Source organism: Lepidochelys olivacea (genome assembly GCF_965140295.1).
Source record: "Lepidochelys olivacea isolate rLepOli2 genome assembly, chromosome: 5".
Taxonomy (NCBI): domain Eukaryota; kingdom Metazoa; phylum Chordata; order Testudines; family Cheloniidae; genus Lepidochelys; species Lepidochelys olivacea.
In genome coordinates, this window is record NC_140415.1 from 81150233 (window position 1) to 81174922 (window position 24690).

General features: G+C 45.1%; 1 protein-coding gene across 1 annotated transcript in view; it reads left to right on the plus strand.

Annotated features, from left to right (window-relative positions):
* Positions 1-1188: 1188 nt before the first annotated feature.
* The window catches only part of LMNB1 (lamin B1), a 41176-nt gene continuing 17674 nt past the window's right edge, over positions 1189-24690 (plus strand). The window contains exons 1-4 of the mRNA XM_084629271.1: positions 1189-1980; positions 17107-17263; positions 18496-18621; positions 19541-19711. Of these exons, the coding sequence (XP_084485397.1) occupies positions 1628-1980; positions 17107-17263; positions 18496-18621; positions 19541-19711 (807 nt within the window). The 5' untranslated portion in view covers positions 1189-1627. The remainder of the gene's footprint in view (positions 1981-17106; positions 17264-18495; positions 18622-19540; positions 19712-24690) is intronic.

The window sequence follows — 24690 nt, forward strand, 5'->3', positions numbered from 1 at the left end:
GATGGCCCATTTAGGCAGTTGACAAGAAGGTGTGAGGATAATGAACATGGGGAGATAGATTCAATATGTATGAATCTTGGCAGGTCTGCTGGGCTAGTCCTAGAAGTGGGGGGTGGGGTGGGGTGGGGTGGGACGATGTGTGCGGGGAAGGGGCAGCCTGTGTGGGTCCTGAAGTGATGGGATGTGGCTGTGTGTGAGGGGGATAGTTTGGTGGGTCGTGGGTGGGGTGATGGGTTGTAGCTGTGTGTGCATAGAAGGTTGTGTGGGTTGCAGGGTGAGTGACAGGATGGGGCCCTGTGGCTGTGTGGGCGCGCAGAGGAAAGCAGGACGGGGTACGGGAACGTGCAGCAGCCAGGGAGCCAGTGTTGTGGTGCGGTGCAGCGGAGGGCGGTGTTTGCATGGCAGGGCGCGTGGGGGGCATGGGCAGGGCCGGCTCCAGGCACCAGCGGTCCTAGCAGGTGCCCGGGGCGGCAATCTGAAAGGGGCGGCACGGGTTTTTTCGCTGCGGCGGCAGCTTCCTATCTCCGCAGTCTCGCAGCGGCAACCCCCCAATTGGGCGCGCTGCTTGGGGCGGCAAAAAGCATAGAGCCGGCCTAGGCACGTCTCACTTTTTTTCAGGTTCAAGCAAACCCTCCCCTCCCCCGCGCGGAACGCAGCTGACTCAGCCCTGGGTTGGAGGTATATAAATAGTGGGGAAACTACCCAGTAACGTCATACGCCTCCCACCCAAACCCCTGGAGGCGTGCGGTGGGGGGTTGTGTTTGGGTTTGTAACTCGAGGGGAGCGGGACGTGCTGGGGTGCAGCTGGATCCCCTCACGCAGGCCTCCCCCACCCCACGTCACTTTGTACAACGGCCTCTCTCGGGGTGGGGACAAGAGAGGGAACAAAGAGACGGCCAGGCTGCAGCAGCCGAGGCGGCCCCTGCTCTGGTCGGGGGGTGGGGGACCCGAGGGAAGGAGGGGCCGCAAGAGCGAGAGTGCCTCCGATAGCGCGCCCAAGGGCGGGGCGGGGCGACGCGCGCGCCAGCCATTCGCACGCCTGCTGACAGTTGCAGGCGCTGGCGGCTTTTGAATTTAGTTTCCCGTCCGCGAGAAACAGCAGAGCCCGGCCGGGATCGCTGCCTCATTGGGCAAGGGCGGGTCACGTGGGGGCCGTAGTTGTGGGCGGGAGCTGGGAGAGCCCGGCAAAGCGCGCGCCGGCCATATTGGAGGAGCGCGGAGCCCGCCTGTTTTGTGTTTCATTCTGAGCCCGACCCGAGGGGAAGGAACCGGCGCGCGCGGGCGGGCGGCTTCGCTCTTTGCACCTCCAGGCGCCGGTCTTTTCCCTCGGCGCGTTGCTGGGGCTGCTTCTGCCCTTTTATTTTCCCTCCTTTTCCCCCCCTTGTGCCAGCCTCGCTGCGTCTCCGGCTCGCTGATTCTTCGCGCCCCCCCTTCCGCCGCTTTTGTACCGTCCGCTGCTAGCGCTGCAGCTGCCTCTCTCACCCCTCTGAACGGCTTCGGGGCGCTTAGATCAGCGCCCGTCTCGCCTCGCCTCTCGCGTCCCCTCGCACCGTCTCCCGCCCCCCGGCAGCCTCCTGTCCTCGCTGCTCCGCACCCACGGCCCCCGCCGCGTCGCCCGCTCGTCGCCATGGCGGCTTCCACGCCCGTGGGGCAGAGGCCCCGGGGCAGCGCGGCCAGCACCCCGCTCAGCCCGACGCGCATCTCCCGGCTGCAGGAGAAGGAGGAGCTGCAGCACCTCAATGACCGGCTCGCCGTCTACATCGACAAGGTGCGGAGCCTGGAGACCGAGAACAGCGCGCTGCAGCTGCAGGTGACCGAGCGAGAGGAGGTGCGCGGCCGAGAGCTCACCGGTCTCAAGGGGCTCTACGAGGCCGAGCTGGCCGATGCCCGCCGGGCGCTGGACGACACGGCTCGGGAGCGGGCAAAGCTGCAGATCGAGCTGGGCAAGATCCGCACGGAGCACGAGCATCTGCTGGGCAGGTGGGTCACCCCGGCCGCGGGGGGAACGGGCCGGGGATTCCGGGGGCGGCAGAGGGGAGGGCGGGCAGGATGGAGGCCCCGGGCTGGCGCCCTAATGGAGGAGGGGAAGCCCCCTAAGCTGTTGTCGTGCAGTAAATCTCGGGCGGGCAATGTAGCGCGGCCTGAGGTGGGAGAGTTTTAACGGAAATGAATGAATCTGGGCTTCCTCTGTACCATCGTGTAGCAGGGAAGCTCCCCCCCCCCATCTCCATAGTGAGAAGGGAGGCGGGGAGGAGGAGCTCTGTGGAGGGAGTTGCACCATCCTGGAGAGCACTGGCCGCCCCAAGTGCTTCAGTCCCGCCTGGGGACTACAGCATGAGCCCCGCAGATATGCCTCCCCGCAGCACTACGGGCTCTTGTCTTACTGAAGGGGCCGACCGGTCTCTTCCTAGGTTATTCCTCCATAGTAGTGCTTTACAAAGGTAGAGTGCTCCTGCTGTTGCTATGCTGCCAGGCCCTCCTTGTCTGCACCCTAAATCTTTCTGCTCCCCTATTGGCTTTATTTCTGGCCTACGTTACTGTGGGGAACAGATGTCGGTCCCGTCATCAGGAAGCTCGCCCCCCCCCTTCCCCTCCCCACTGCAGGGGCTTGATCTTCAGCAGACGAACGTTGCATAAAAATGTTGACCTTCCCCTTTGCAAGAGACAAGGGAGCAGGCCTGCTTTGAGGGGATTGTAGTCTCTCTTCCCATTCATTCTCGCTAGTTGTGAGTACAGTTGCTTGTCTGCTCCAGCTGCTGCCATGTGCTGTAGCTAGTGACTCTCTATGAATGAATGGAGAGGTCCCTGTACTTTCCTGTAGCAGCCCCACATTCCTGACTGGTGATGAGCCTCCAGCTCTCTTGGGGAGGAGGAATGTTGTATGGCATATGAACCTTTCTGGAACAGGGAGGGAAGTGGGTTCAGAGCAGTGCTAAACACAGCCGTTCAGTGCTTGTATAACCTTTCTAGGTACTCGTGGTACTCTGAAACGCACTACAGCCTTTTCTAGGTACCTACAACTGTCTGATTTACTAGTTTGCTTTTACAATGTACATCTGTTACGTAATGTCCTTAATACAAAGTATCATGAAGCGCTTGAGTCAATCCTAATACATGGTATCAGTAAGTACTATAGTCAGTTCTTTTTTGGAGGAGAAAAGGAGGGTTCCTAGGCTAAGAATTCACTCTGAATTCAGGTGGCAAGGATTGTCATTAGCTAGATGTGTAGTCTGGGGAGGGCTCTGTGTTGAATCAGAAATTTTTAAAAAAGCATATTGCCAATTGTATTTTAGTTGGGAGAGGTGTATAGTTCAAATAGTAAACTTAATGTTAAAATGAAAGTTTTAGAAGAGAATTGTCTAGGATTCTTCCTTGCTCTTCTGGTTGTAAAACTTAAATTAGTTAGAGCTTTAATCATGCGTTTTGGTGATGTAGGATGTATGTTTTACTAAAAATAAATGTCAAATGGGACTTAGAAGTCATGTAGCCTCTAGGTTCAAGATCATTTTTTTTTTTCCAGGGTGCTGATCATTTTCTAAGGGTGATGGATAGTTGTTTTTTTTTTTAAATAACTTTTGAACATATGGCTTATTAGAAAACAGAAAAATCCACCTATAGAAAAATTTTTAAAATGAGGCGTCGTGATAAGTGAAGTCCATGATGAAATCTAGTTTAAGGGGATGCTCAAAGACTAAAAATCTTATGCAGCCTTTTCTTTTTCTTATGAATCTCATAGGACAAATCATGCCATGTCCTTCTGTGGATAATTGATTTGTGTAACTTTCTCTTCTGTATAGTTTTGGTCTCTTCAATCCTTCACTTAAGTTTTTGACTCCTACTTATGTATCGTCTGTCTTCTGTTACCTGAAAGAGAGAATCTAATTTAAGTCTAAACATTTTTGCTGTCAGTTGCCTTCCATTTGGTTTGCCTTGAAACTAAGTTAGTTTATGAACTGTTTGAGTGAATATCTCCATTTGTTTCTGCTGTAGCATGATGGACAAATATTCGTAGTGTCAGCTCATTTTCATTGCAAGGAAGTCTTTCCTGCCAAGTGTGGGCCTCAACCATCCATTTCTGCTCAATTTGGGATTTCACTTAAAAACTACGTTTAGTCTTTGTGAAAATATTTTCATATGTAAACTGCTGCACTTATGTCTTCGTTTTGACTGCAGACCACTTCAGAGCCTCTGCTGCTCACAGCTTTGTCAAACAGCAGCAGTGTGTAATTAATAAGACTAGTCAATGTAACTGCTAGTCCTGTGGGCAAGTTGTGAAGTAGTTAAACTGTCAAGATTATTGGCATTCATTGGTTGGCAAACCAAGGAGCCGTACAATGAAGTACTGGTAACTCCTGGGTAGGAGGGCTCAAAAAAAAAATGTATGGTGGAGAGTAGAGCAATGAAGACCTTCACCATTTCTCTGCTGCTGGCAGTCTGAAGGGGCAAAGACAAGCCAAGGAAGCTTTCTTTTCCTGCAGTTCGGTGGGTAAGAGTAAAATATCTCAGAGGCTGAATCAAAAGTTGTAGGGCTCAGGGCCAGAAGCATCTTAGCAGATGCCATAGCTCCTTCCTCATATGCTGGAGATGCCACTGGGACTGAGCTTCTCATCAAAGCATACTTCTGGACCTTGGGGAGATGTGCTCAAGCTGTCCATCCTCTTCCTCATCTTCTTCAGGCCTTAGTCCTCCAGCTAGTTAGGAGCCTACTGAACTTTTCAAGTCCCATGTACTGTATTCACTTAGGAGTTGTGTATACAGCAAGAAAGGTTCTGTTAGTTGTTTATGATCTAAAATCTGTATTTTCTTATGACTGAAGACCTTCTAACAAGTGTATAGTTCCCTAGATCCTTGCTAGATATTTTAAAATCCAGGTATTCTACAGGCATCCGTTCAAGCTCAGATGTATTTCTGTTCCCAAAATCTTAAACTAAAGTAGAGGCTGTGGTTTGGAGAGCACTTTCTGGTGGTCTCTGGAGAGTTGGCTGACCATGTGTTCCTGGCTTCTTTTTAGCTGTTATAGCTGTGGTGCTTTAGTCTAATCCAGGTGGTTGGGCTTCATATGGGGTAATGTGAGGTTCAGTGTCTGTGACGTACAGGAGGTCAGGCTGGGTGTTCTGATGTTCCCTTCTGGTGGTTTAATTCTAATATTAAAAGGGGGCTAAAATAATTTCTTTAAATCGTCTGAATAATAATGAATGGGAGGACTGGTGGTCCCATAATATCTCAAATTTTGGTTCTCATGAAAGTTTGACAACTCCTTTAGAAGAGGTCTCCTAGTTATTGAGTACTATATTTTATACACTGGTCCCGAGTGCTCTTACTGGTTGTACGGTACAGGTTTCCTACCTTCTTTGAGCTCTTTTACATGTTGTTACATCCTCTCACCACAGACATCACTTCCTCCTTTAGTCCATACAAAAAGCTGCCACTACACTTTTTTCCTTGCCTCCTTTTTTATTATACAACTGCTCTTTGAATTCTTCTGTTTGGCTTTCCACCTGAGAATTCCATCAAATTCAAGCTTTTTGTCACTTTGAAAGTGCTTTATAAGTCGGCTCTTGCCTGTTTATCCTCCCTTGTCAAGCTTAGTTTTATGCCTCCTAGCATCCACCAGTGCTCACAACTTCATCCACCTGTTTTAGATTTTCACACAGTTGCCTATGTGTAGTCCTCTGTGTATGGTATGACCTCCTTGAGCTCATCTACAAGGGCCCTATCCTGTCTACATTTAATATATTCATTGCCCAGTTTGAGTATTCTTTCTTTCTAGGAAGGGTGAGCTGGAATAAAATGAACATGGGATTTCATAAGTGGACTAGCATTTGTTTTCATGACAGGCTGAGTTTTCACTGTGGCAGTTGTCCAGTGGCTAGGCACATCTGCTCTCTCTCTCCTCATGGGAATTAAGTGGTGAAAGCAGCTTTTAAGCAAACACTATAGCTGAATGAAGATACTTGTTAACGTTGTAATGATCAAGAGGAACTAACGTCTTGTGTTTTTGATTTTTTTTTGACTAAATCTTATCATGCAGTAACAGTAACTTCTTTTGCTTCATATCTTAAACCAGTTTTCCTTCCAGATTCTTTGTTTTCAAGGAAGGAATTTCTGAGCTGGGATTAGACAATGAATAGACTCAATGTGGGTTTGATAGATGGGGCAATAGCTTGAGTGACTAGGCATGTGTTAAGCACAGTACAGCTGCTGTACAGGGCAACTGTTCAGAAGAACCCTGCTGTCTCAAGGCAAGCAAAGTTGAAACAGTTGTCCCAGCATTTCCTGAGGTGTACATGTGGTATGTTAAATGGATTGGAGTGCCTGGTTAGGGAAGTTGTCTTAATATGCTTTAAAAAGAATATTTAAAAAACTGGAAAAATATATTGCAGGCAAATCACAGATTAATTGTTCTCGATCAGCTGTAACAGTGCAAGGAGTTATTCAACCTAGGGTGGGGGGCTACATAGAAAAAAAAATCTGATTTTTAAAGCATTAAGTTCCTACAGCTCAATTTAAGACATTTGGAGCAATGAGTGCTTTGAACAGGCTCTAATTATCACATTTTTAGTCATTACAGTGCTATTTCTACTGCTGTTACTGTTGCATATATTGGAAATAGGGGAAGGCCTTGATTTGATCTTGGTTTTGGGAACTAGGACTTCCCCCTTCCTCACATGAGTGCCTGCCTCGTGTTCCCAAGAATCATGCCAATTCGCTGCTAAAGTTTCCCTGTGGTTTCATGGGGTTCTGAATAGCCGCTGTGAAGCTGACCTGAATCTTGTTAACTTCACACTGTTGCTGTTTGGTCCAATACCTCTGCTGCTTTTCATAGCTTTACCAATCTGAGATGTCAGGATGATAGCAGTCAGTTAACATTTTGCAAGTGTCTTCTGTAAGCACTTAAAACTTAAGCTTTCATTAAAAAAAATTATTCCGCAAAAATTTATCGCTTGGCATTACTCTCTAGCAGAAGGTTTCTACTTACTTTTGGTGCATAAACTTCTCAAGTTCTGGGTTTGCATAGACACTTGTAAGATACAGGTATATCCAACACTTGTCTAGCTAGCATCTAAAAATACTTTCAGGCTTGATTATATTTTCCTGTATTTACAGGTACACTCTTCTAAATAATGACTTCTGTAACAGCAAAAAAAAGAATATAAATTGAAAATTTGATAATGAAAAATCACTCTTCTGTTTGGTTTCAGAGTAGCAGCTGTGTTAGTCTATATTCGCAAAAAGAAAAGGAGTACTTGTGGCATCTTAGAGACTAACAAATTTCTTTGAGCATAAGCTTTCGTGAGCTGTAGCTCACGAAAGCTTATGCTCAGATAAATTTGTTAGTCTCTAAGGTGCCACAAGTACTCCTTTTCTTTTTACTCTTCTGTTTGTAATGCAAACTTAAAGAGCATAAGTAGATAAGGAAAAAATATAAACCAAACACACTCAGTTACTACACTAGACACTCCTTTGGGCAGAGGTGATCAATCTATTAATAGTGACTTGCAGAGAGGAATGGAGAAATTTGGCTTGTACTTTCGTGTTTAATATTTTGAGAGATCCTGAAAGACTTTTTCACAGGCTGGAAGACTATGATTGGACAACTAATGAAATGGTGATTTCACAAGTGCCGGGAGAATTAAAGTTGGACAACTCGGGAGCTATCGGGGGATTTTTAGTCAGACTGTTAACAAAAAGTTCTTAATACCTGTTTTCAGTATGATTATCAAAGAACTTCTTTATTCAAAATGTTAAGGATTCAGTACCTTAACCTCTTCAGTAGAGTTAGAGCTCACAATAAACATCCTTGTGATATTGTTTGTTGTGAAACAAAATAGGTACGCGCACACAGTTGTTTTGAAGTCCTTTGCATCCCACTTCTAACCCCTTTAGGAAAAATTAACTGTTCCTCTGAGCACCTTTGATATCCGCAAGCATGAGATCGGGGTGACTGGTGGTATATGCTTCCAATAACCAGAGTGTTTTCTTGTTTGAAGGGTTTCATTCTGAAGGAAAAGAAGAGTGGGGGAAAAAGTGAGGTTCTTTCTGTTTGTTTGAATGTCAATTTGAAAAGTGAGACAACATTCTAAAACTACTGTTAACCACCAAGTCTGGATTAAATGTTTATGGGGATATTTTCCTGAGTAAGGAGTGCTGAATAGGCCTCTGAGTAGATAAGGTGGATTCAAGCACTTTTATTTCTGAGTAGTTTAACAGATGAGACACTTCTTAGCCTAGGTCAGCGGGGCCCAACCTTTTTACACAGGAGGGCCACATAAACCTAAGCACAATCTTGTATGGGCCAAACAGATTCTACATATTTTAATAAAATTTAAAGTCACCTGTATTGATTTAGATTTTAAATTCAGCTTATTTTGCATGTATTTAGATAGAAACAACGTATGCACAGTAGCATGTGTAAACTAAAATAATGTAAACATGATGACAAAATGCTAATGAATCCGCTGTTCAATAGTATATTATGTTGAAGCAGGCTGCGGGCCCTGTGAGATGCTCTGGTGGGCTGTTGGTGATTTAGGATCTGAGTGATGGCTCATCACTTAATTCTAATATAAGTGGCTAGCTTTGATTTGGTAGTTTGCTCTAATAAAAATATAGGTTGTGTGATGAGAACCAGAGCCAAATTACCATATGGAAAGCTAAAGGAAAAATTTATGGTGAGGAAGGAATTGGTTTACATGTCAAAACAGAAGTAAAGGTGATCCTACAAACACTAATGCTTTTATAAGAGAACCTCTCATCTGATCATTAAGTTTAAATGTAAATGTTTCCCTACTGAAAGTTGGCTTTACTGTCTTACTACTCTAGAAAACAAAATCTGGAAAACTGATACTACGTATCTCTACGTGAACACAGTGACCAGGTTACTTCATTGCCTCAATCTTATTATATAGTTGCAATGGAAAAAGAGCTCAATAAGTGCATCAAAACCATGTGTTAATCATTGTACCAAAGCAGTGAATGTGATTGGTCAAGAGTGGCAGTTCAGAACACTTACTACTACTGACATTATGCCAATGTAGTGTGAGAATGCTGGTGAAATATGGACTGATCCCATCACTTTGCGATCGTAGACCTGTGTAGCTGTGTCTACACCAGCTTTATCCTTAAAATATGCTTTCAGTGCCGTTCCATGGTATGTAGCAAAGTTGGGAGTATTAGTTTAGATAGGGCTTTGGGTGGCAGCTTTAACAAGCATCTCATCTGAACCTGTTTAGAGCTAGACAAGATGGGTTTTAAAACTCTGGTCACTGGTATTCTTTGCCCCATCTATGCTATTGCTCCTGTTGGTAGAACTACGTTGGTGAGAATTTTTAAGGGATAAAAGACTATTGTAGACAGGCCTTAGTTTTTCCTTAATTTAAATACTTTACTTGTCTTCATAATAGAGGGATCCAGGCTCTTAAAACAGCAGCAGTTAAACTTCACTTTACTATAGGTCTCTCTTTGTTTAGCAGTTAGTAGGTTACGTTCAGGCAAGCCCCATTGAGGATGCTTGTGAGAGAGACTCTGCCATCTGTCATTATACTTTAAAACATATTTCTCCTCTACCTAAATTTCAGTAATAATTAGGACTGTTGATTAATTGCAGTTAACTCATGCGATTAACTCAAAAAATTAATTGCACTATAAAAATGATAAAAGAAATAGTATTTTTCAATTCACCTCATACAAGTACCATAGTGCAATCTCTTTATCGTGAAAGCACAACTTAAAAATGTAGATTTTTGTTGTTATTGTTGCATAACTGCACTCAAAAACAAAGCAATGTGAAACTTCAGAGCTGATGAGTCCACTCAGTCCTACTTTTTGTGCAGCCAATTGCTAACAGAAACAAGTTTGTTTATATTTACGGGAGATAATGCTTCCCGCTTCTTATTTACAAAGTCACCTGAAAGTGATACCAGACATTTGCATAGCACTTTTTTGTAGCTGGTATTGCATGATATTTACGTGCCAGATATGCTACACATTCGTATGCGCCTTCATACTTTGGCCACCATTCCAGAGGACATGCTTCCATGCTGATGACGCTCCTTTAAAAAAATGAGTTAGTTAAATTTGTGACTGAACTCTTTGGGAGAGAATTGTATGTCTCCTGTTCTGTTTTTTACCTGCATTCTGCCATATATTTCATGTTATGGCAGTCTCAGATGACCCAGCATGTTGTTGGTTTTAAGAACGCTTTCACTGCAGATTTGACAAAACGCAAAGAAGATATCAATGTGAGATTTCTAAAGATCTCTACAGCACTCAACCCAAGATTTAAGAATCTGAAGTGCCTTCCAAAATCTGTGAGGGACAAGGTGTGGAGCATGCTTTCGGAAGTCTTAAAAGAGCAACATTCCGATGCGGAAACTACATAGCCTGAACCACCAAAAAAGAAAATCAACTTTCTGCTGGTGGCATCTGACTCAGATGATGAAAATGAATATGTGCTGGTCTGCACTGCTTTGGCTGGTTACCGAGCAGAACCCATCATCGGCATGGACACATGTCCTCTGGAATGGTGGTTGAAGCATCAAGGGATATATGAATGTTTAGCCCATCTGACATTAAATATCTTGCAACGCTGGCTACAACAGTGCCATGCGAATGCCTGTTCTCATTTTCAGGTGACATTGTAAACAAGAAGCTGGTAGCATTATCTCCTGCAAATGTAAACCAACTTGTTTGTCTAAGCAATTGGCTGTAGGACTGAGTGGACTTGTAGGCTCTAAAGTTTTACATTGTTTTATTTCTGAATGCAGTTATTTGTACATAACTCTGCATTTGTAAGTTCAACTTTCATGCTAAAGAGATTGCACTACAGTACTTAAAAGAAATAGTATTTTTCAATTCACTTTTATAGTGTAAATATTTATAATAAAAATATAAAGTAAGCACTGTACGCTTTGTCCTGTTATTGAAATCAATATATTTTTGAAAATGTGGAATTCATGGCAGTTTAGTGCCTTTTTATTTGAGACGGCATTAGACACTTGAAAGTCAAAGTACATGAAGGAGCACAGTTTTGAGCTAATCTATGAGCATATTAGTAAACAGGTATTTACTTAACTATGTACTCTCCCTCTTTATGGAGGAAAAATTAGATAAAGTTGACAAACAAGAAGAGCTTTTGCTGTTAAATAAGAACTATAAACATGCATACTGTGTATTGTCTTGTTATATATAGTAGTTTTTCTTGTGCCTGCAAAACTCAAACAGTTTTACTGATCTTGTTGAAACAAACTCTCAGGTTCATTTAGAGCTGTGGTGAATGACACATTTTTAAGGGTTACAAAGATTTCCAGTGGAATGGCTCTTTCGCTGTATGTTGTGGTACCACTCTAGCAGAGCGACCAGAAAGTCTGTAGCTTTTTCTTTTTAAAATATAGGGATTAGCTATCCAAATACAAATTTGACTATGTAATTAGACTACTTTTTAAAATTAATTCTATACTTTTTTCACTTCTGATTTTAAACTGGTTAAATTTCGCTAAAATTTAGCCAATCTTATTAGAAATGTGAATTCTTAAAATGGCTCTTCTGAATATGAGATACACATATGGATTGATACTATCAGTAGTATCAGTTGAAAAATAAATACGGGTATTTTGCAACTGAAGTTTGGGTTCTGGTCATGTTGTTGTCCTGTGGCTGAATCTATATTACACATTTTTCTTTCCACTGTTACCAGCAGTGGGAGCTCTAATTTAAACCATCTGCCTGTATTTTACCATCATTTGTGTATTCTGAACAAAAGGTGTATCAGCACATGTGGATTTGCATTGAAATAATTAAAGTTGTGAGTTATAGCTGGTGGTAATATGGTTCCAGTTACTGTGTACACAGGCCCTAACTCTGCTCGAAGCATGTTTAAATATATGGTTAAAATGCTGTGGCAGACTACAAAATTTACCCCCCACTGTTGGATCTGTGTAGTAATAGCAAAAATGGACAACTGTTTAAAAAAAATAGAGTGTAGTGAGAGTCTGAAATCTCTGCATATGGGTTATATTAGTATTCGGCTGATAATAAACTGCAATGATTCACTCTGTAAATACCTAAGATAGCTCAGATCAAAGTTCTAGTTGTACAAATAGTGACTTTGATTGCTAAGTTTCTTAAATTAAAGCCTGCCATCTTGTGGTTGTAGTAAAAATTGTCTGAAAATGTGTTTGAGCTTGCTCTGTGATTGGCACAAATCTTTTAGCCATTTGGTGGCAGCAAACTGGGCTACAACTGAATATGTTCTCTCGTTGGTGCCAATCATCTTTCTTTTATTCCTGCAAGAATATTTGTGTGTGCTTACTAGTAAATCTAATTCCTGTATTCTTGCTGCTGACAAATACTGCTAATTGTGATCTTCAAAAGTTTTTAGATTGGATATAGCCTTTTTATACTCTATAAAGAACAGGTCTTCTAGGCTTTTGTACTTTAAAAGAGGAGACTAAGGGGGGATATGGTAGAGGTATATAAAATCATGAGTGGTGTGGAGAAAGTGAATAAGGAAAAGTGATTTACTTGTTCCCATAATATAAGAACTAGGGGCCACCAAATGAAATTAATGGGCGGCAGGTTTAAAGCAAATAAAAGGAAGTTCACACAGCGTACAGTCAACCTGTGGAACTCCTTGCCTGAGGAGGTTGTGAAGGCTAGGACTATAACAGGGTTTAAAAGAGAACTAGATAAATTCATGAAGGTTAAGTCCATTAATGGCTATTAGCCAGGATGGGTAAGGAATGGTGTTCCTAGCCTCTGTTTGTCAGAAGGTGGAGATAGATGGCAGGAGAGAGATCACTTGATCATTGCCTGTTAGGTTCGCTCCCTCTGGGGCACCTGGCATTGGCCACTGTCGGTAGACCGGATACTGGGCTGGATGGACCTTTGGTCTGACCCAGTATGGAGGTTCTTCTGGAAAAGTAATTCAGGAATGTCAAGTGTGTGCTTCTGGTTTTGCTGGGAAACTTTTTTTTTTTTTTTTTTTTGCTTTTGGGAGCTCAAACATCTTAATTAAAAGGAGTAGGAGTTGTTGTGAATCTTCAGCACAGATGTCCTTTGTTCAAGACATGAAAAATAGTCATCCTTTTTGAAAGCGTAACTAAAATTACTTACCTCTCTTAGGCCTGGGCTACACTGTGGGGTTTCAAACTAAGATACACAACTTCAGCTACGCTATTCACGGCATTGAGTCAACCATGGCGGCTCCCCCGTCGACTCTGCTTACTCCTCCTGCCAAGGTGGAGTACAAGCATTGATTCGGGGATCAATTTATCGTGTCTAGACAAGACGTGATAAATCGATCACTACCCGCTAGTGAAGACGTAGCCTTAGAGAGACAAGGTGGATGAAGCAATATCTTTTATTGCAGCAGTTCTCAACCGGGTCTGTGGCCCCGTGGGGCTCTGCGAGCCCTTTCAAGGGGTCAGTGGGGCCCCACAGCTGAAGCCCTGATCCTCAGCCCCCCCCCACTGGGCTGAAGCCCTGAACCCTTGGGCAGAGTTGGGGATATGGAAGACATTGCCCTCCACACACACACACACACCCCCCGCCGAACTGTAGTGCAAGAGCACAGCAGTCCTGGAGGTAGCTCCACACCTCCCGCCACCCCACAACTTCTCTTCCCGCCTACTGGCCAGGTTGGAGGCAGGAAGCCGGAGCCAGGCAGTGCAGGGCAGCTGCTGCTCTGGCTGGTCCTATAGAGCAGGCAGTGTCAGCATTCCCTCCTCTCCTGCTGGTGCCCCAGGTTGAAGCTGCTCCTCTACTGCCAGCCCCCTTTGCTCCCATGGAGGCAGCTGGTAAGAGCCCCCTAGGTGGGGAGACCTGGCCCTGTAGCTGGCAGACCCCTCTGGGGACAGGGACTGTAGGAGAGTCCTGCCAGAACACATCCCTTAATACCCCTCTCCCTACACCCTGAGCTACCCCTGACTGCACACAGCCCCTAGTCCTGTGTCCGCTACCCCCCTCCGTGCATCCTAAGCTGTTTTTCAAACTTTCTGAGCTAAGCTCCCCACGTTTGAGTTATAATTTTTGGTCACATGCCCCCCACCACCACCCACACCCAACCCAGACGGGCTGGGTGGCCTGCTGAGGTGAGTTGGGGGGTGGTGGCACTCCTTCCTTGGACTCTACCATGTGGAGGTGACTCAAGCCCCCCTGGCCCTTGCCCCCCTCCCTCAAAATAGAAGTCAAACTCCACCTATGTCCAAGACTCCTGTCCTGAGGCTCTCCCCCTGGGTCCTAGAGTTTTTATAGAACGTTAAGGGGGACCTCAGAGAGAAAAAGGTTGAGAACCCCTGTTTCATTGGACCACCTTCTGTTGGTGAGAGAGATAAGCTTTCGAGTGTCTCCCCCCATCTTGTGTCTCTAATATCTTGGAACCACATGGCTACAGCAACATTGCATTTCCTCTCTGTCTGTCTTTCAGTCTCTTGTGATGTCATTTTATGAGTTCTGTGTTCACTGTTTAGAAATTCAGGTCTTGTCCACTCTGAAAGACTAATGTAAAACAAAACCAAATCAAAAGCCTCCCCAACATTTTTTTTTTTTTTTTTTTTTTGGAAGTCTGAATATCTTTTCTGACAGTAACACTCAATTTTTATTATAGCAGTTTAAACCTGCCTTCTGTGTGAGGCTATTCTAGCCAGTGGTGTGTTACTTGATTCCCTCTTCTCTTGGGCACCCGTGGGACAAAGGTGATGTGCTACTTAGCTGTTTTTTAAAAAAAGCTTCTACTGAATGCAGCAGACAGTGAAATTTAAAGGGAGTCGATTTAAATCACACTTATCTGAAACACTTAAGTACTTTAAGAGTAATGTGCGGCAATACTTGTAACTGAAAGATTAAACATAAACTGAAAGAATCTTTTTACTTTGTTTATATGACAGAAGATTGTATGATTTTTTTTATGTGGTCATTCCCCTGAAGCAGAGTTGGAATATTGTTTATGTACTAGCATCTACCGGACAAAACTGTCTTCATTACTGTTTCAGAAAGCATGACTGGCTGTGTCTACCCTAAGAAAATGGGGAGATCCATAATTCTTCACCAGTGCAGTTCCGTTTGCTGTCGTAACAGTAAGGTCATACCGTAGATGGGAGCTGGATATCTTTATCCCCATTTTGTCTGCTCAGATGTGTTTAGGCAGCATAGTGGCAAAAACTAGTTCCGTCTAGGCTACCACCTCCCTTGGTGGAGACTTTGGATGTGAATAGTTATTAAAAGAAACCTCATCAGCAATTCAGTCTCTTAATTTGGACAGGTCTAGTTTGTTTGAGCCAGTACAGTGGGGCAGGGAAATTCCCCGAATTCTGCAGTTGCAAAACAGAAAGGCTAGTGTGTGTGGGAAAGAGCCACTGGACCAATTATTTCTCTAAGGCTGTTCCAGGTAAGAAGCTGGCTTGGGCTTCTTTTGGGGCAGGGAAGTGGCTTCTGAGCATGTTTGAGGTAAGGGTCCTGGGCTAGCCTGTCTTGTCACTATTTCCTCCAAGGGTCAAGGGAAACTGGCAGTTAATTCTCTCCCCTTACTCCAGAAAGGTGCGTGCTCTCAAGCGTCTTACAAATGAAAGATTTTTAAATGTGAAATTGAAAACTTATGTTAAAGTCTAAACTTATGAGACTTGTAATTTACATTAAATACAAAAAAATATTAATTAAGCAGTGTGTATTTGCTGCAGCATTTTAAGGAAAACGAAACCAATGACCTGATGTAAATCATGGGCTGAACTTCTGGAACCAGGTTTAGTGAAAGTGCTAAACAAACTTTTGACAGTAGTAGCCTCTTTGGTACGTGCAGAAAATATTTTCTTCATTTCATTTTAATCGACTAGTCCAGTTTAATGGCTAGTTAGTTCAAAGTTAAGCAACTACCATGTATACTCGATCATAAGCTGGTTCGTTTATAAGCTGACACCCTCTTCCCACCATGATGGATAAGTAAAAATGGCAAATTTTTATGACCCATTCATAAGCCAACCCTATAATTCAGGTGTCGGCAAACTTTTTGGCTCCTGGGCTGTCAGTATAAGCCGTTGGTGGGCTGAGATGGTTTGTTTACCTCGAATGTCCGCAGGCAGGGTGGTAAACCTAAGTAAACAAAGTGTCCCAGCCTGCCAGTGGCTTACCCTGAAGGGCTGGGTATAGCAACTGGTGGGGAAATTTTTTGGTGGGAGGAGGCAGAAGCTGGGGGTCAAGGGAGTAACCCTGTGACCACCCCCCACATGACCCCACCCCTATCCCGGGACCACCACACTCTCCCCATCCCATCCCTTCCCACCTTAGCTGGGGCAGGCTAGGGGAGGATGTCTTTGGCCTGGCCACAGCCTGCTCTAGCGGGCTGAGCCAGGCAGCACGGCTGCAGCTGCTTCGGAGGCTGCGGGGAGCGCAGCCAGAAGAGGAGAGACTCTGGCCCCTCCTCTTCCCTTCTGGCTCTGCTGCCTCTCCTTGCCCCCTCTGTTGTGGGGGGAGGGGGCTATGTCCCACCTCTCCCCCCCTGTACCCGTTCATAAGCCGACCCCCTTCTCTGATGCTTCCTTTTTTTAATAAAAAAATTCTGCTTATGAGCAAGTGTATATATGGTAATTGGAAGTTGAAAAAGCAGAAAACCTTGGAAGAGGAAAACAATCTGAATAAAACTAGGTGAGAAGTTGAGAACTACTAGCTGTTTCTAGTCGTCATGTCATTCCAGATTTTACAGTCAGCTCAATTTACTAACTAAAGAAAGTACTTCATTTCTTTACACCAGTGTTATATGCAAAGCATGTTTTGATAATCTTATCAACCTTTTTTCTTGCGTATCAGTATGTTTAAAAAACCCCTAAAATGCTGTTTTTGTGCATTTTTAATTGAATTTGAATTTCCATCCACATAGAGCTCATCACAAATTACAAATAGAAAATCATTCACCATTTTCTAGCATAATAAAAATATAAAAATTAAGAATACGAATAAACTTAAATTACGCTATGTAATTGATGAAAAGCATATTCTCCTGGTTAGCTCAAAAGACTATATTTAGTATAAAAGCTGTATTTAGTTGCAAATCAACATATTTTAATGTGTTGGATGTTTCTAGACGTTTGTCTCACCAACTTCTCTGGTTTGTTTCAGCTATGCAAAAAAAGAATCTGATCATAACGCAGCCCAAGTCAAGCTTCGGGAGTTTGAAGCAGCCCTAAATTCCAAAGAAGCTGCCCTGGCTACAGCACTTGGTGATAAGAAAAGCCTGGAAGGGGAACTTGAGGATTTGAGAGATCAGATTGCTCAGGTGAGATGAAGTGGTTTACCATCCAGTCTGCTGAACAGATTGGTTCTTTAGCCAACAAACCACTCCTTGTAAAAGAGCTAAGCCGACCATGTTCTCCACCGTCTTTACACATATGTGTAAACTTTTCACATATGTGCTCCCTGACAATGGACCAGCTCAGTCAGTGGCGGGATTTGCCACTGCCCCCTAGGCCAGACAAAGACACTGCCCCAGGGATGCATGTTCCTTGTTATGTGTGTGGAATGTGCAAGTATTGGAGTGTTCTGATATCTAGTGTCCAGTACCTTTTAGGTATGTATCTTTTTGCAGCATCAGCCATTTCCTTGCCAGCTTCTGTGAGCAGGGCCTGCCTCTGGCTCAAAGCTTAAGTTTGCTTTATGTTAGCAAAGTCTTGACCATTACTTTAGCTCAGGCCTTAGGCCTCATACTGGGCCTCTGATACAAAGGTTTGTTTCAGGGCCTCATCTTATTACAAGGTGTAAATCAAGACTCCCTACACAATATGTGTATGCGACGTTCTCTACAAATATTTAAGAAACACAGTCAGTCTGTTCACTTGCATCTTTTTTTTTTCTTTTCCCACTCTCCCGTTTACCACAAATTATTCTTATTCTCAGGCCCCAGATCTACTTTCCTATGCTTTACCATGATAAATATTGATTGACAAAATTCTGTAGGTGAATAGAATCTTGCAAGTTTACTTTAGAACACAGTAAGTTAGACCACAAACAGTTTTACTGGGTTGACATCAAAAGGCTCAAGATCTTGAACTCTTGATTGACCTACCTTAGTTGTTTGCCCACTATCTAACAAAGAGGGAAGAAAAGCTGTGCACTGGTTTTGTAGACCTTACAAATTAACTATAGGCTCTGCAATAACAGTTAATAGATGTTTTCCTAGAGCTGTAGTGATATTGGTTGCTGAAGCTACCCAATTAGTCTTTGCCAAATAGAAAATCTTGACTAATCTCAGCTAATTTCTGAGGGGATTAAAGGAAATTAATGACTACCTTTGAAAATGATTGTCCTTATTAAGGTGAAGTACCCTGACTGTATCTGTAATGAACTACAAGAGTTGTACAAGGTGAGGGTAAAACAGACTTTCTTGACGTAAGTGGTAAATTTAATAACTTTTTATTTCAATGGATAGTTCATTCTCAACTGCTGCTTAAAGATGTCAATAAGTGGTGTGTGAGAGATCTACTTAAGCCTAACTATACTAATATTTTTTAGTTGGAAGCCTCCTTAGCTGCTGCCAAGAAACAGCTGGTAGATGAAACTTTAATGAAGGTGGATCTCGAAAATCGTTGTCAGAGTCTGTCTGAAGACTTGGAGTTCCGTAAAAATATGTATGAAGAGGTAATTCTCTTTTAATACTAAGTTTTAGTTCTAGAGGAAGCAAATTTTAAACATTTTGGATCATTTCAGCTTGCTTATTGGGAAACCTGGTATGTTTTTTTTATTTGTATATTATGGAAGCATAAGAACTTAACCTAGAATGTGACATGACTGAAATAGCTTAATATTTTTTTACACTATACCCCTTTAAATAGTATAATTTGAAATTTGTTCGTGTTCTCTTTAAGGTAAGGACTGTCCACTTTCCTGTTATGTATGAGTGTTGAGGAGGAGCATGAGAGCAACAAAAAACATGTTTTAACACAGTATCCCTTACTCTGTGTCGGCATCTTTTTCCTTTCCAGTTTCATTTTCAACTTTGCTGCTATTACTGGTAAACTCCCTTTTGCAGAACCTGGGGAAGAGTGTGCAAGTGTACTGCCTCTCCTCCCCAAGCAGTGATTAGTGAAAATTTCTCAAGTGATGTCATATGCACAGAATAAATGGCGAGACACGTATGTTTTCCCCTCCAAAGTTTTAAATCCTAAAGTTTACTTGTAGCAAAAGTATACAGTCCTCAGAAATGTGATATTTCAAGTTGAAGGTGCTCCTCTAACACTCTTGTGATTAGTTATTCTCATGGGATGTAAAATTCAGTTTATGGAGTCAGATATGGAATCTGCTTTGTGAAATTTTGAGGTGTTCACCAGAGTATAATTTATAAAGGTGGATATGCTACTGGAAATATTCTTGTGAAATACTCCAACATTTATTCAGAACGCTAGCTGAAAATGACATTATTTCACATTCTAATTATAGCAGCTTAAAATTGGACTCGCTCTTGGCTGTTGGTCTAAAGCTCATCTTGACTGAAATCACCAGAATATTGTTAGTGAAATTTTCAGTAAAACATAGGAATAACATTATTTCTTTTTCTTAGGAAATCAACGAGACAAGAAGGAAACATGAAACTCGCCTGGTTGAGGTGGATTCTGGGCGCCAAATTGAGTATGAACACAAACTGGCTCAAGCACTTCATGAAATGAGAGAGCAGCATGATGCACAAGTGAAACTGTATAAAGAAGAGCTGGAACAGACTTATCATGCCAAAGTGAGAGCATCTCTCTTTATACTGCTGCTTGACAGATTTTCTCTTGAGGGATTATAGTAATTCCAAATAACTATAAAACTATTTAAACTTCAAGGTGTTATCAAGAACCTTGGGCTGGATTTAAAGTTTCATGTTTCTGGGTGTGAATGTAAATTTCTAGACACATGTAAAATCTGATTTCCACTGGAAATAATTGTCCGGAAGTACCAGAATGTAGTGTCTTGGACTGCACTTGCAATGTGTAAAAAAAAATGGGGAATATGACTAGTACTGTGGATTCCAGAAAATGTTTTACATGTGGATTTATATTAATATTGGTGGTGGGCAGGGTTTCCCATATTTTTTTACAAAACTAACTCTAATAGGTGTTGCTGAAAAGAGAAACATCCTTTGTGACAACACATAAAACATGGTTAAGAAGCAACTCTACCACACCCACCCTTTCCTCTACAGGAGGAGCAGAGTGGAACTTGTACAGAAATAGATTACTTTATATAGTTCTTCTTTGAGTGCTTACTCCATGTTGATTCCATTGTAGGTATGTGCGCACCTACATGCATAGTCGTCGGAGATTTTTGCCTTAGCGGTATCTGTAGGTCAGCTGTGGTGCTCCCTTGAGTTCCAAGCTCATGCTCTGGTATATTAGGTGCCGCCGACCCTATGCCTTCTCAGTTCCTTCATGACAGTTGGTCAGAGTGTCTCGTCTTGCATTGCAAGAGTATTAGCGGTTCTTTACAAGTTCTGTCTTCTTTTTATATACTTTGTAGGAACTTTGTTAGCCATTAAGTTAAATGTTAGGTTAGTTTAGTAGTTAGTCCTAGCTGGGACTTCATCCTGGAGCGGAGTATGTCCCGTTCCCCCGGCTTCAAACCATGCTAGTCATGCAACAGACTGATGCCTATTAGTGACCCCCATGACAGTTGTTTGAAGTGCTTGGGAGAGTCTCATAGAAAGGATAAGTGCAGGATCTGTAAGAACTTTTGCCTTAGAACCCAAAAGGAGCGGGATATCTGCCTGAGGGCCCTCCTCATGGAGGCTGCGCTTCGTCCTGCATCCGAGCCCTCCTGCTCAGATCCTACACTGAGCACCTCAGCATGGGTGTGGAGCGCACTACTGGCACCGGGCTCTATCTGGCATCATTCCCCCTTGGCGGTGGCTAAGCAACAACAAAAGAAGAGCACCCCACCACTAGAGGGGAAAGGGGCATTGGGCAAAAGACCTATGTCAGGCCAAGTGCCTGCCCGGGACTTCATGGGGATACCACTGAACTCTGACACGCCCAGCCAGGAGTCCGACTTCCAGGAGCGGCAGGGGACCCCAGGTTCTCCTAGGGCCTTCGTTGACGAAGCAGACCCGGCAGCTAAAGCACAAGCAAGACAGTCAGCACCACAGATGCTGCCCCAGGTGCCAGACTCAGCTAAGTTGCTGACACCTAAGGGCATGCCAGTAATGGGATCTGTCCCATAGGGCAGTGGAGAACCCTTGATCCCTGGACCAGAGGCATAGATCCCCATCTTGGTGGCCTAGGACCCCAGCACTGGTTGGGGTCTCTGGTTAGAAGGCCCAGGTCCCTGATGGCCCAGGTCTCCCTCTACAAGGCATGGGATACTGGAGTCGAGGCACCAGTCCCCATACACCTGGTACCGGCAAGCTTCCCGCCAAAGATTGCCATGGCGCAGGTCACCTTTACCAAGACGGTCTCGCAGATGTCAGTCCCCACTGGGGCAGGATCACTCACTATCATGGCACTGGTTTCCACCTCCCTGATACTGCTTGTTGGGCAGGCACCGATCCTTGCCCTCACCTCACCAGTTGCTGACTAGAGTCAGTCGGCAGACTCAGGCCTCAGCGGCTCCATCCTGGTCTCCGGAAGGGCAATGGTCAGAGTCGGACTGGGAGTTCAGCCCCTCACCAAGGAGGGATGATTTGCTGCCAACCAATGAGATTGGTACCGCAGCAGCGGCATGGCAGCAGGGGAAGTGGCCTGCTCAATGGCCACACTGTAACCCATGGGGCATACCCATAATGCTGGTCCCATATTCCCACCAGTCCTCCCTGTCTGCTTTGGAAAAACCGCCTCCGGCACCGGAGTTGGAACAAAGTACTGAATCAGATGCAGGGGCAATGCATCGGGCTTCAACATCTAAGGAGCTGTCCCGGAGCGGGAAGGGGATCCCACCCCTACCCCAGCGGTGCAATCATTGTTGTCTACAGACAAACTGGTGGCAGGTCCCTCCCAAATGGGCAGTACCCCCGACAACTTCCAGGCGCACCAGGCCCCCCTTAAAAGGGTAGCTGCCAATTTGAACGTAAAAATTGAGTCTGCAGAGGAGTCAGATGACCTCTTTAACGTTATATCCTCCTCCAACCAGGTCTGGTTTGTGCTGCCTGTCCACCCAGAGGTCCTTAGGATTGCCAAATAGCTGTGGCAGACCCCCTCTTATATTTCCCCTACTTCTAAGAAGGCGGAAAAGAAGTACTACATTCCTACAAAAGGGTTCGAATATTAGTACACACACCCTCCAGTGGGGTCGCTGGTCATGTCCGCTGTTAGTGAAAGGGACAGACAGGGACAAATCAGTGGCACGCTGAAAAACAAAGACACCAAGAGACTGGATTTGTTTGTCAGAAAAGTTTATTCAATGGCCAGCCTGCAGTTTTGGGTGTCTAACCACCAGACCCTGTTAGGCAGGTACAATTTTAACCTGTGGGACTTCCTTAGCAAATTCAAGGAGGCCATCCCATAGGACTGAGCCCAGGAGTTCCACCGCTGTGCTTTCTTCCACTAAAGGGGCGGTGACGGGCCCTCCAGATGGTCTGGGATGCTACGGATTCGATAGCCAGGGTGGTTGCCTCTGTGGTGGTCGTGAGGCGCAGCTCCTGGTTGCAGTCCTCTGGGTTATCCCTGGAGATGCAGGCCACCATTCAGGATCTCCTGTTCGAGGGGGCAGGGCTCTTCTCCAGCCTCTCTCACACAAAGCTTTACAGCTGTAAAGACTCCCATGCCACCCTCTGCTCCTTGGGCCTTAATACTCCTCAGCAGGCCAGGCAGCTGTTCCATCTTCTGCCTCCTCTGCCTCCGTAGTCTAGGTCTTGCGGGACTCCCTGGCTGAGAACCTACAGTAGAAAGGATAGAGACCAATGGCCTGAGCGGCGACACCTGTCTTCCTGTTCGTCGACTCAGCCTGGCCCTTCCAGGAACCAAGGAGGCCAGGAAAAAGGCATTTTGAGGATGTGCTCGAGGGTGGTGCCCCAGTCACTTCCCAAGATCCACCCTCCCGCTCTTTCTTCAACTGTCTGTGCCCCTTCTGGTCGGCCTGGTCATGGCTGATCTCAGACCATTGGGTGCTCAATACAATATCTTCAGGTTGCACCCTGCAGTTCGTGGCTGACCCTCCCTTCGACCCCCTTCAGGGACCCATCTCACAAGCAACTTCTCTCCCAAGAGGTCGAGAACCTCCTGCATCTGGGGGCAGTGGAGGGGGTCCCTTGGGACATGGAAGGAAAAGGGTGGTTCTCCCATTACTTTCTAATCCCAAAAGCAAACATGGGCCTCAGACTCATTTTGGACCTGTGTTGTCTTAACAAGTCCTCTCAAGAAATTGAAGTTCCGCGTGGTCTCCCATGGTCTCAATCATCGCCTCCCTGGATCCGGGAGACTGGTACGCTGCCCTCGACTTGAAGGACGCGTATTTCCATTTTCCCAGGGCACAGGTGCTTCCTCCATTTTGTGCTGGGCCAGCGCCATTTCCAATTCACAGCTCTGCCCTTTGGTCTCTTGTCAGCCCCAAGAGTATTCACAAAGTGTGTAGCGCTAGTGGTCGCTTACCTGAGGTGCCGGGGCATTCAAATTTACTCGAACCTTGATGACTGGCTAATAAAGGACCAGTCCCAGGATCAGGTGCAGCAGCATCTCAATCTGGTTTGCTCCACCTGTTGTGACCTGAGGCTGTTAATAAACGAGGAAAAGTCTATCTTAATTCCAGTGCAACACATACAGTTCATAGGAGTGGTCCTCGACTCCAGCCAGAGCCTTCCTTCCCCGAGGCTCGTTTCCAAGCCAGGGTGGACCTCATCTCATGCATGCAAGCCCACCCTCTCACCACCGCTCACCTGTGTCTGCAGTTTTGGGGCCAGATGGCGCCCTGCACTTATGTGGTTCGGCACATGTGGCTCCACCTCAGGCCCCTGCTGGCATGGCTGGCGTCTGTCTACGTACCCAACAGACACAGCGTGGACTGTGTGATCAAGGTCCTGGACCACGTACGGTTGTCACTCACCAGGTGGCAGAATCCTGGATAGTTGTTGGAGGAAGTTCCCTTTGCGTTTCCTTCCCCATCAGTGACCCTAATCTCCAATACTTCGGACCAGGGGTGGGGAGTCCACCTGGGCAATCTCAGCACAAGGTCGTTGGTCAAGTCAGGATTGCTCCCTGCACATCAACGTCAGGGAGCCAGAGCGGTTCGCTTGTCCTGCCATCCCTTCCTACCTAACATAAGAAGCAAGGTGGTCCAGGTCCTGACGGATAATGCAGCAGCTATGTTCTATATCAGCAAGCAAGGCGGAGCCAGATTATCTGCCCTTTGCCAAGAAGCCCTCAGGCTCTGGGACTTGTGTACAACATGACATCCATCTCATTGTGGCACACCTCCCTGGGGCCAGGAACGCTTTGGCAGATTGCCTCAGTAGGATCTTCTGGTCTCGCCACGAGTGGTCTCTTCATCTGGAAGTGGTCAGCATCATCTTCCAGAGGTGGGGGACTCCCCAGGTAGACCTGTTCATGTCTAGGCAGAACAGGAAATTACATGTTTCCTGCTCCATTCAGGGGATCGATAGAGGCTCCCTTTTGGACCCTTTTCTGCCCCCGTAGACGGCGGCTTTGTTGTACGGCTTCCCACCCAATGCTGTTGATTCACAGGGTCTTCATGAAGATCAAACAGGACAGGGCGAAGGTGATCCTCATAGTACTGGCTTGGCTG